This window comes from Onychostoma macrolepis, chromosome 07 (genome assembly GCF_012432095.1).
Source record: "Onychostoma macrolepis isolate SWU-2019 chromosome 07, ASM1243209v1, whole genome shotgun sequence".
NCBI classification, from domain to species: Eukaryota; Metazoa; Chordata; class Actinopteri; order Cypriniformes; family Cyprinidae; genus Onychostoma; species Onychostoma macrolepis.
The window spans coordinates 42,306,997-42,319,972 of NC_081161.1; the positions used below are offsets into that span (position 1 = coordinate 42,306,997).

The window sequence follows — 12,976 nt, forward strand, 5'->3', positions numbered from 1 at the left end:
TCACTTGATTTGAAGTATATACTGTATAAACATCTGTAAATGCACATTCTGCATTAATGCATCGAGTTGCACAATTTATAGAATGATCTTTGGTTTCATGAACTATATTACTAGACTAAAGAATTATTACTCTACCATTTAAAACATTGAAGTTAGTAAGTTTAAATATGTTTTTGAAGTCTCTTCTGCTCAAGTTTACATTTATAAAGTCAAAAATACAGTAATATTGTGAAATATTATTACAATTTAAAATAACTGTTTTCTATATGAATATATTGTAAAATGTAATTTATTTCTGTGATCAAAGCTAAATTTTCAGCATCATTACTCCGGTCTTCAGTGTCACATGATTCTTCAGAAATCATTCTAATATGCTGATTTGCTGCTCAATAAACATTTATTTTTATTATCAATGTTGAAAACAGTTGTGCTGCTCATATTTATTTATTTATTTGGAAACAGGTTGTTTTGATGAATAGTAAGTTCAAAAGAACAGCATTTATTTGAAACAAAAATCTTTTTTAACATAAATGTAATGCATCTTTGTTGAACGAAAGCATTCATTTCTTTTAAAAAAATCATACTGACCCCACAATTTTGAACGGTAGTGTAATTACTTATTGAACACAGGTGGGGGTTTTTTTTTTTATCTCAATGCAACAACAGCAGGTTGAACACTGCATGTCAGATATGAAAGATAAAAAAAAAATCTGTTTGCTTTTGTGAGGACAACAACACATCTATTGGAAGAGCTGTTTTTTTATGTTCTTTTCAGGCTTGACAGCTCTTTGCTTGCGGTTACAAAGCATTTCTCACTGCCTCGCATGGCCTCTGCCTGTGGCCTGACACTGATGAAATGGGTTATTGGGCATTTGCCACGCCGCACCATTTGTACACATGGCCCGGGGCAGGATATGATCAGAGGCCCTCCGTCAGATGCCCTCCAATAGACCTGGACTGTTTTATTACTCCCGAGATGCCGGCTGTCGGGAGAAGATAATCTTAGCAGGAGAGGGCCGCTTCCCAAACCCTGGAAACAGCTTGACTTTGAATGCCTGGCTGCTCTGTCAAATGAAGTCTTGGACAAACACGGCTGCTCGTCATATTAAATGCATCCGGGACCGATGTGATTTAACGTGTAAGATGGAGAGGCTGAATGGCCATGTGAAAAGTAGGGAGGACACAATTGTAACAGAACTTAGCAGCTTGGCTCATGAATATTCATTGGATAGCCATAATTAATATTCAACAGCAGTCCTGGTACTCCTACCTGATTTGCTGAAAGGCAAAAACAATGGTAAATAGGCACTAGATATAGTAGGATTGTAAAAAAAATAATAATTTAAATTCATTAAAATATTTTGTATGTGTGACTAACTTTTTTTTGCCCTTAGTAAAGTCTAAAAATAGAATTATTTCCTAAAAAGTGTCCCCCATATAAAGGTTGCTACAGGTTATTATAGTTGTGAAAGTTTTAATAGTTTTTGCGATCTTGCGACTGCAATGCAAATTCGGCCAGTTACTTTTACATTAATGCATTTAGCAGATGCTTTAATCCAAAGCAACTTACAAAAGAGGAATAAAGCAATTAATCAAAGAATAAGTGATATTCGTAATACAAAATGGATTTATGAGACAAAGTTGAAAAAAGTTGCAGCAAATTCAGTCATTTTGGGCTACAAAAATCAGTGATAAGTCCTGCAAAGATGAGCATTAAATGGTGAAAAAAAGTATTTTAAAAAAGTGTGAATACACACACACATATACTTTTTTTTTTTTTTACTTTCCATAAAGATTCAGATAGAGATTTACATTGTGAATTTTGGTCATTGTACATGGTGGTGGGAGGGGGTCCATCTGTGCTACTGCTTAATTATGCAATATTGAGCATTGAGTGCTTTTACCACCCCAGGCTGAAAGTCACCCTGTACAGTGCTGAAAAAAAATTTGACTGCAAGATACCATTAAAAATGCTATGTAACAAGAAAAATTATGCCATAACCCACCCCAAAATTAAAACTGAGGCCTCTTAGATAATAGCTAAACTGAATTTGTGAAATGTTTACATGACTACTTGAATACTCATCCACATCTTTAGTTTTAATCGGTTTCATTCCTTATGACACATTGTTCCTTCTGTCCGTGATGACACATACAACGTATCAGAAACCGCACTGTACTGAAAATCATGCCATCAAAGCTTCATGATGAAAAAAGATTCTTTTTTTTTTTCAGATTCACCACAACACAGCATACTGCAGGACATGCGGACAATGAAACATGCTATAAATGCACCACTGCTGCCATATTTAGCTGTAAATTTTAACTACCATCCCTCCAGCATCAGCTGGTGTTTATGATTCAGCAGCATAGACTCAGATCGTGTGTCAGATGGCCTGCACAGGGCCAAGTTTATGCATAAATTTTTTTAAATATATTCAGTAGGTTTGTTTGAGGCCATTTAGATCAACTAAATGAGACTTTTAATGAAGACAACAGCTGCAAACTCCCATTTTAACTTTTGTTTTTGTTAACATACACTATCATTTACAAGCTTAGGGTCGGTATGATTTTTTAATGTCTTTTTAAAAAAAAAAGTCTCTTATGCTCACCGAGACTACAATTATTTGATGTGGATGAGTTTGTTTCTTCATCAGATTTGGAGAAATGTAGCATTGCATCATTTGCTCACCAATAGATTCTCTGCAGTGAATGGGTGCCGTCAGAATGATCAGAGTCCAAACAGCTGATAAAAACATCACAATAATCCACACCACTCCAGGTCCATCAGTTAATGTCTTGTGAAGCCAAAAAAATAAATAAAAAAGCCATGTGTTTGTAAGAAACAAATCCATCATTAAAGCTTTTTAACTTTAAACTGTCACTTCTGGCCAAAATATCCATAATCAATAATAATGCTTCCTGCTGTGAGAAAGTCCATTTCCCGATGTCCTCTCACATCAAATTCCATATTTGTCTAGACATTTGTCTGTTTTAGTCAGTTTGTTCATTTCACTTGTAACAGTGCTTGATCTGTGCATATTTCTCCCCTGATTCAGACAAGATGACTTTTTCACTGGAGGAAGCAATATTATGAATAGAGGACCCATTTTTCACATGGAAGCCACAGTCTGAAGTTAAAAACATCTTGATGTTTTTGTTTATTACAAACACGCAGCTTTTCTCTTCATAAGATGTTAACTGATGGACTGGAGTGGTGTGGATTACTTGTGGATTATTGTGATGTTTTTATCAGCTGTTTGGACTCTCATTCTGACGGCACCCATTCACTGCAGAGGAACAAGTGATGTAATGCTGCATTTCTCCAAATCTGAAGAAACAAACTCATCTACATCCTGGATATCTTGAGGATAAGTACATTTTCATTAAATTTTCATTTTTAAGTGAACTATTCCATCAACTTGCAAGCATTTCAAGTGTCATTCTTGTCATCGGTGGAGGGTTTGGTGATGGTAATGTGGCCACAGGAGGGAAGGCTTACCTTCGGGTCCATGTGAATGAAGCTGTGAGCGCCTCTGGTGGCAAAGGTGGATCTGCGGACCACCCTGCTGTGATGGAAATGGTAATGGTGCTCCAGTCCTCCGATCTACAGAACAAACAACCATGAAAAAAAGCATGGGAAATCACGGTCACACATTTGAGAAAGCCATGAAATGAACTTTTATCAGACAGCTTTGGTGGGCAGAAATTGCATCTTGGCAGGGGCTATCCTACCCAAAAGGAACCAATATCATCAACACAGACTCCAGTGTAAAAGCTTCATGCACATGGATCGCTGTTCCAACCTCATAAAAAGTGTTTTCGCCAAAGTGAATCTCTGTAGAATGGACATATGGCACACAGTGGGGGGTGCCATGGAAGGCGAAGTCTAGCTGGCACATGCCTACTGCCCTCAAGATCCGACTGTGATAAGCAGCACATCTATCACACACACACCACCACTTCTAAGACAAACAGTTAAAGGGATAGTTTAGTATTTACTCACTCATGTTGTTCCAAACCTGCATGCTGTTATTTTGTCAATGAGAGTCCATAATTTTCCTTTGCACAAGGAACAGACTCAAATGTAATTATTTAAATATCATAATTGCAAATGGCATTCTCATTCCATCATATTTAAATTGTCACATCACAACTGCAATGTTCCAAATGCACTTTAGTGTTCATGACATCAAACTTGGAATGATGTCATTTTTTAATCGGAATTTTAGAACCTTGATGGAACATTTCAATGATTAAAGACAGAATATATAGCGCACAAGTTGTTACAACTTTTTTTTTAGCTTGAAATATCAGTTATATGGTACACTGACTTCTAGTAAGGCAAATGACTTCTGTTTATTTCCCACGCTCTAAACAAATGTCTGTTCTGCACTCTCAGAAAAAAAGTGCAAAAGCTGTCACTGGGGTGGTACCTTTTCAAAAGGTTCACTTTTGTACCTCTATAGTATTATTATGTACACTTTAGGTACTAATATATACTTTAAAAGGTACCTACTGTATATGCATCCTTTAGGTACAAAGGTGTACCTTTTGAAAAGATACTGCCCCAGTGACAGCTTTTTGTACCTTTTTTTCCTGAGAGTGTGGGAGTATGTATGTTTACTGAAGATGCCAGTAAAAATACTGGATTACTTTACAGTAGCAACAAATGCATGGAAAAACAGTGTTTAATGAATTGACAGCCTATCAGATAATCGTCAACACCAACATCAAACACAGGTTTTGGATTTATCTGTTTTTAGCGTTTACGCAAACAAAAAAAAGCTGTTCTATAAGAGAAGTCATAGACAATTTGCAACAGGTAAGATTAATTTTACAGTACTTCTTATTAATTTCAATGGCATCTGCAAACAATGATTGATTGTCCCACAACTCTTACAGACATTCAATGATGTCAAGGCCGTGATGTGATTGGTTATAAAGGCATGTGATCCAAGTTCACCGTTGCACTTTCACCGATGGTAGATTTGGTATCTATAACTGTTGGGGGCTCCAAAGTCCCAAAAAAAGGTATTTTGCTATAATGGTATTTTCGACAGCTGACATCATTAAGAATGGTCATTGTATAGAAAAAGTGTTGTGTAAACTATTTTCTTTCGTTTGGTTTGTCATTGAAAGAATGTCAAACGGGTTTGGTACAACATAAGGCTGAGTAAAAAATGAAGAGATTATCATTTGGGGTGAACTATTTATTTATATTTATTTTAAAGGTGCAGTATGTGATAATGACAGCTTGCAGTTGAAATGGGTAGTGCAGTCGAATTTTAAGAGTGTTCACGCAGGTTGCCAGATTGAGGACGCACAACAGGAATGCATCTTAAACTGGAAAGTTGATGAGTTAATTTTTCTGTTTTAATATGATTCTGCTCAAAGAGATATTTAGATGGATGAAGATGCTTTATAGGTCAAGTAGAATCTGTGATCTCTGACCCAGCTCGATTGCTGGCTTCCATGGCTATGTTTTCCTCCAACTGACAACCCAGGGTGTCAAAATATTATTGGGTAAATTGGCAGTGGGTGGAGTCACACAGACCAAAACAAAAACAGACATACTGACACAGATCACACATTTCAAAGTAGAATAACTGGCTGTAGCTTTTTGTTTGTTTGTTTGTTTTTTGAGAAACAAGTACGTGAACTTATCATTTAAGTATTTAATCTTGGAAATAAGGTTTTCTTTTCTAACATTATTGAATATGCCTTTGCCAAAAATATGGAGAAGAATTAATGCACATGTGTTTATCTTTCAGGATGCCTGTATGTAAATGAACTCTACGTTTCTTTGCTCACTCATATTGATTCTCCTTGCTGTCAGGACACACTGAGCAGAGTATTTAATCTTGAAAACAAGGTTTTCTTTTGTAACATATGAGAGGGTGTAATATTGAATATACCTTTGCCAAAAATGTGGAGAAGAATCTATGCACATGTGTTTATCTTTCAGGAAGCCTGTCAGGTTTTTTTTTTTTTTTTGCTCACTCACATTGATTCTCCTTGCTGTCAGAACACACTGAGCAGAACTGAGATGTATGCATTAGGAGACAATGTGGACTTAAAATAACCTTGAGAGACAACTTTGTACTTTTAACAAAGAAATACAAGAGATCTGCCACTATGATGGGACAATGAGCAAGCAATCCTCTCAAACCAAAGCTTCACAGACTTCAGAGGTTAGCTTGAAGAGATCATCTTGAAGCCTTGGACAAAAGTGAATTCACAGACACCAAATTCAAGGCATACTATTAGCGTAGACAGTGTTAATTTGAGCAAACACAACCTCCGGATGTCCTAAGGCTCTTTAAGAGAGAGGTGCATTCCATAGAGTGTGGTTGACTTGGGGAACAAGAGCTGAACAACGTGTTCTAACAATCCACAGTATGATTTCTCAAGTTCTCACGATGTAAACATGGTTAAGAAGAGTTTATTTAAGGATAGATGGGCAATTCTGGACATACTGCAAGAATATGAAGCAATACAGCCGTCGACCAAGGGTAACCCAAAGACTCTTCCAGTATTTGGAAATCCTAGTGGCTTTTTCATACTTGAAATTGTTAAAGGCACCGCATACAGTTTTTGTAATATCACACATAAAATCAGCATGTCATTGAACTTTATGCTTTGAGATATGTCTGGACTCTTTAAAACACAACAAAAACAGGTATTAGCCAATCAAGTTGTCAGGTTTGTTGGTTCACATGTTTTTAGAGGTTGTAGTTTTATAGAAGGCAAGTGTGGGTGGTCTAATTTAGCAGGTAATGCTGTGATCCAGACAAGTCGGAAGTGGGAACACTCAAGCTGAAATTTCCCATTTCCATTCTTCCAGAGCATTCCAAACATTCGGAACTCCGAATTCCCCCACCTTCATTTGAAAATAACCAATGGAACGTTACATTAGAGTAGTCAGTATTAGAAACTAGATCAATGTTTGCTTCTCATTGACTGGCTGAACAATCTCCCCCCACTATACAAGTCAACTATTTTCAAGTAGAAGGAGGGAAATTTTCACACTCGTTAGCAAAATGACTACATGGTTCCAGATAGAGTTTGTTTGCTCTCCTCTACTTGAAAACACATGACGAAAACTATACAAAGGATTAGCAAGTTGCATTAAATACAGCTTCACTTGCATGATTTGGGCCAATCACCAAACAATTCGCAATTTATTATTGGCTGCCACAACAATGAAAAACCATCAAAACACAAATGTGAATTTTCAGCCAATGTCAACATGTAATATTTTTACATATTGTTAAATCTATGCAGTTCATGGTAATATTAATACATTTCAGTGTTTAGTTAAGTTAACTTTTGTGCAATGAACAGTTTTGTTGTGTTGGGCCCCAACTTTATTGTAAAACATGGGTCCTGAAGCACAACCAGCTGAGAACCATTTGTTTAAAAGCATTTTTAACCATTCTGAGTTATCTTGTTTCATTACTGAGTTATTAAGCAATCCTGCAGATTTCCAAAAAAACTTCTGTAAACCCTTGGGAAACCTTTTCATTTGCATTTATGAGGTTGATTGGCAACAGCAGACAACCTGTATTGGTATCATCAGCATGTCTGCTCTGTTCGTCTTAGCCTTGGATCAACAAAATTGTAAAAATAATCGTCTCTTCATCACTCGAATGAACTTGTTTCACATTACTGTTTGACATTTTGAGCAATTACCTCGCTGCTCATGAATATTTAATTAACCAAGCGCTAAAACAGTTAATGATTCGTTGACTGTTGCCAAACAACTCACCAGAGGTGGAAAGAGTACGAAAATATTCTACACTCTCAGAAATAAAGGTACAAAAGCTGTCACTGGGGCGGTACCTTTTCAAAAGGTATATGTTTGTACCTAAAGGGTCCATTTTGGTACCTTAAAGGTACATATTAGTACTTAAAGTGTACATATTTGAACCTAATAGGTACAAAAGTGTACCTTTTGAAAAGGTACCGCCCCAGTGACAGCTTTTGTACCTTTATTTCTGAGAGTGTACTCAAGTAAAAGTACCATTACATCAATGAAATTTTACTTAAAAGTAAAAGTAAAAAGTAGCTCATTTAAAATTTACTCAGAGTAAAAATTACTTTTTAATAGTGGGAGGGACGCAAAACTGGAATAGGCCAAGGGTGTTAAACTCAGTTCCTGGAGGGCCACAGCCCTACACAGTATAGCTATAACACTAATTAAGCACATCTGATCCAGCTAATCTAATCATTTAGGCTTATTTGAAAACTACATGGTATGTGTGTTGGAGCAGGGTTGGAACTAAACTCGGCAGGGCTGTGGCCCTCCAGAAACTGAGTTTGACACCCCTGGGACAGGCCTATAAATCTCAAACTAGTTGTTTTTAATTAAAGGAATCGGTTATATAGAATAATAAGACATTTGGGCTGTTACCAGGCAAATTAAATCAGTATCAACAAAATTCATCTTTGCAATGCAGAGGAAACACAGAAGCTTCATCTGACGTGGCATTTAGATGTATTTACACACTGTTTAATGCAGGACATGAATGCATTTAACCTGCAGATACAAATGCAGAAATAATGTTTTGATAAATAAGACATAAAATGTTGAAATTATATTAAAAAATCTAAAGACACTTTAAATGTGAAATTAAAACCGCCAGTAGGTGTCAGCAAGTCACTGTTAATAAGTGAGTCATTGCGAGTGAACCGAATCATTTAAACAGTTGATTCATTCAGGAACGAAATACCGTCATTGCTCAGAGACGCAAAACTGTGCTATGGTGGCTGTGTTTGGAATTATTTTTGTTGTCGAAATAGAGCAAAAACAGGCAATATGGTGTCTAAAACGCAAGTCTCTTAATTAACTTCTTGTTTTTTGAACTATTGTAAAAAATCTATATGAAATCATGCCGCTTTTTGGAGAAAAAACCGGCACTCTTCGTGTGATATTGATTTACTATATGAAATGATATAAATATATAAATATATATCTTCAATTTTGTGATCATTCGAAATGCATTTTAACAGACTGAATCAGGCAGTGAAAGAACGCACTCTAAATGCGCGCGCGCACACTAGTCTAATCTACTAGACTTCACGGCACTCAAGGAGAGTTTTGTTTGGTTTTTGGCAAAATACTGATAATGTCAAATCGCACATCGTTAAAACAACAATTACGATATTATCGCAGACGATATCGCACCCTGCACCACAGTCTTTTTGGCTAATTTGTGCAAAACCTTTTGCTAAACTGTCAAAGCTTCACTTTAACCACCAATGCAACGATGCAAGTATTTACCTTTCCTCTACATGCTTGCTAAGGGGTGATGTCGAGATTTTATAAGCTGCCAGTTTGGTCTCCCTAGGCAAACACAGCTTACACTGCATAATAGAGCATAAACATGGCCAGGGGTTCGAGTTCAACTTCAGCCGAATACAGCGGGGTTTGGTTTTCAGCTGGGTCTGCACCATAACGCCTGTCATGTCCGTCTGAATCTTTCTTGTGATTTTATTTAGCACCAGTTTGTTCTCCTGCCCATTATTTACTGCAGTAGTTTCCAGAGAGCGATTTTTTATTTATTTTTACTCAGTAATTAATGTGTTTTAAAATGTAGCGAAGTACAATACTTCAAACAAAATATACTTAAAAGTAAAATTACAGATTTTAAAAATTACTTTAAAAAGTAGAAGTACACAAAAAAGCTACTCAATTACAGTAACGCGAGTAAATGTAATTCGTTACTTTCCACCTCTGCAACTCACAGTATCAGTCTAGCACTGTGTTGTTTACATTTTGACACGACGATTTTTCGCTGCCTACCAGTTTTAAAAATACACCTGCGTACCGCTGCGTGCGAAGTATGAAAGCCCTGAGCAGAGCATTTTAGTGCGTAAACATTTGCGTAATTTACGCATGACCTAACTTGTCAGTTTTTGATAATGGTCCCATACCAGTGATGCTGTGTTCTCTTGGACATGTAACAGACAGATGCGTTTCTCATCATTTATAGTAACCAGGAAAATAAATTAGAGAAACAAAAATATGCTTACCTGACCCAAATTAGTAAAGCCATATTTTGAAGCGAGTTTATCAGCTTCCACTGGTCCTTCAGGGATCCGAACAGCCCAGTGATTGGTGTAAACGCGAGAAAGCGACGTTTCCCAAAGCCAAAAAGTTGACAAAACAAAACCAACCAACAGCCGCATATTGCTCGTCGATAGTCCAGCCGGTTAACTTTGCGGTAAATGATTCACGCAGGAGCGATCGCCTCCAAACTCATCAAAACACGAGCCTGTAGATGGGCATCAAACCTTCAGTCCTGGCACGCAATACATCCCTGAGTTACTCCCGCATTATTCTCTCCCTTCACTGCGCCGCATCCCTTCTTATCGCTTCATTTGGGAGCTCTAGTTCAGAAAACCTGAAATTGTCCCGTTTCTCGACAGATGGCACGCCAGCCGATATAAGTGTTGTCATGTAAGCCTATGGCAGAACGAGTGCGCGCTACTATTGAGGTTAGCAGCACGAGCTGATGGCTAGTGTTTGCGCGCTTCACTTGGCAGAGTGTTTCACATACACCCAATAAAGGCGTTTTTATCCAGACAAGTGGCGTGCAAGTAACTGTATGAGGCATGCATATCGTTTCCTTGGAGCTGGCATGCAGATTCACACCTCACAGGTAATTCTCATAATGACTGAACAGAAGTACAAGCAGCCTATATTTCTAACTGTTTAGAGATGAATCATGACACCTGTCAAGACCGTGTTCAACCCAAATTGAAAAGAAAGACAGAATTATAATAATCTTAATTTTACAGCCATCACGACTTCTCTCTTGATAGATAGATAGATAGATAGATAGATTTTGTAATTTGTTTACTTTTCATTTATGCATAAAATATGACCTGGATATGTGAGAACTGGATCCAACAGCCCCAAAATGATTTGCAACAAGTTAAATGCATTAGATAATAAAGTGTGATTTTCAACTTTTCATTAGCATCTCACTTTACACACCAACTCACACATAATTTTTTTTTAAATAAATAAATGTAAAAAAAAAAAAAAGATATGAAAATGATAATTGCATTTAGTCACTGTAATTACGCTGAGATTGTTTGGAACGACAGGAGAAATGCTCTGAATCTAGAGGTGTTTCAAGAGCTGTCCTTTTGTCAATATTCATATCTGATGAAAATAGAGCACATCGTAACCAAACTGATGAACAAACACATACAGGATCCAAAAGACCACATAAAAAATCTGAGATTTTTTTTTTCCCATCTAGTCCTGAAAATAAAAGTTTTGTTGTCAGCTTGAGTGCTGCTATAATGAAATCGATCCAAATACTAAGAAGTTATTTTAAGTCATCCTCAGGCCATCCAAGATGTAGATGAGTTAGTTTCTTCATTGGAACAGATTTGGAGAAATGTAGCATTACATCACTGTCTCACCAGTGGATCCTCTGCAGTGAATGGGTGCCGTCAGAATGAGAGTCCAAACAGCTGACAAAAACATCACAATAATCCACACCACTCCAGTCCATCAGTTAATATGTTGCGAAGTAAAAAGCTGCATTTTTGCAAAAAAAAAAAGAAAATAATAATAATAAATAAATAAAAAATAAAAATCCATCACCAATGTAGGTTGCCTGGAGGTGATTTCTCAGCAAATGTTCATTTTGGGGTGAGCTATTCCTTTATTTAAATTAGAAAATGCAAAACAGAAGCATTTTCACTGGTGTTCTCAGACTTTAGATCCCACTGTAAATGATCTGCATGATGGCTGCAGTTGTAATGCTCATGCAAAAGATTAGTCTGTTACGTCCTTCTTTGTTTTCTCTGTTTTATTAACTCAAGCTGCATAACAGCACTGATACAAAGTGAATTCTAAGCCAAGTTCTGTTTCAAAAAACGGTGATATAATTCTCTTTTTCTACTTCTAACTGTACCATCTGTGCCTCCCCTGTGGAGTTAGAAAAAGCACTGCGTTTTCCCCTTGTAAACGATCAGAATATCTCTGTTTATGAGAAACAACACCAATAGTCTAAATTTAGACGCCAATCGCCAGATTCAGTGTCAACACAGCTAAATTTTTACAAAACATAGCTTACAACCACGATATCCAAAAGAGCCAACTGTTATGTCTTCTTATGTCTCTTCCTTTCAATGCAAGTCTAAGGATTTTTTGTTGTCGATGTTGGTGTTGTTGTTGTTTGTTTGTTTGTTTTTTTGCCTATTTTATTATTCATCAAGCAAGGTCTGACTGTTTGGAAAAGGAATAACACGCCTCTCCTCAACAAGCTGCAAGATTTGAAGTGTCACAAACAATACGTGATGAGTTACACGCTTACAGTAATAGTGATGCTCGCCTCAGCAAACATCACTAATAAAACAACAGATGACATGAAATGAGATTCTGTTAAGTAGCAGGAGCCCATTTTAAAACATTATCAGCTCTATAGCGCTCGGCTGTATATATTCATAGCTGTCGTTAAACCTCATAACCTCAGAAGACGTTTATAGGATAACAGCGGGGCGCAATCCTCCTTGAAATATTGTTGAGCATTATCTGCGCTGAAAGCTGTGCTTTAAAGGAAAACATTTCACAGTCTGGATTTATTTCATGGGTATTATGCACGCCTGATCAGCCGAGCTCTTCGTTTGGCCTCCCTGAAAATAGAAACGTAAGTTTCTCGTGAAAAACGGCGTCGTGTCGTGAGTCTGAGGTATTCAGAGTCGAGCTCATTTGATTCTTCAAGCCGATCATTTGGCAGAGAGTGAAATATCGCCGTGGCTTTTAGCGCTGGCACTGAGCAAGTTTTTACTTGATCATCCTGAGCAATGAAGGGGAATAATTGAGCATTATGTCATTTGAAGCGTGCTGTCGTGTTCATTCTTAAAGTTAAACTTTATCTCGGAGGGAAAGCACCACGCTGTCACCTTTACCCAGGTGTCCTTTGTGATCTGAAATGAGGCTCGTATGACA

At 37.1% G+C, this 12,976-nt stretch overlaps 1 protein-coding gene across 1 annotated transcript in view; it reads right to left on the reverse strand.

Annotated features, from left to right (window-relative positions):
- pcsk6 (proprotein convertase subtilisin/kexin type 6) overlaps nucleotides 1–10,565 on the reverse strand; it is a 91,739-nt gene extending 81,174 nt beyond the window's left edge. Inside the window, exons 1-2 of the mRNA XM_058781537.1 lie at nucleotides 10,039–10,565; nucleotides 3,503–3,607 (exon numbers count right to left, since the gene is read on the reverse strand). Of these exons, the coding sequence (XP_058637520.1) occupies nucleotides 3,503–3,607; nucleotides 10,039–10,194 (261 nt within the window). The 5' untranslated portion in view covers nucleotides 10,195–10,565. The remainder of the gene's footprint in view (nucleotides 1–3,502; nucleotides 3,608–10,038) is intronic.
- Nucleotides 10,566–12,976: the final 2,411 nt, after the last annotated feature.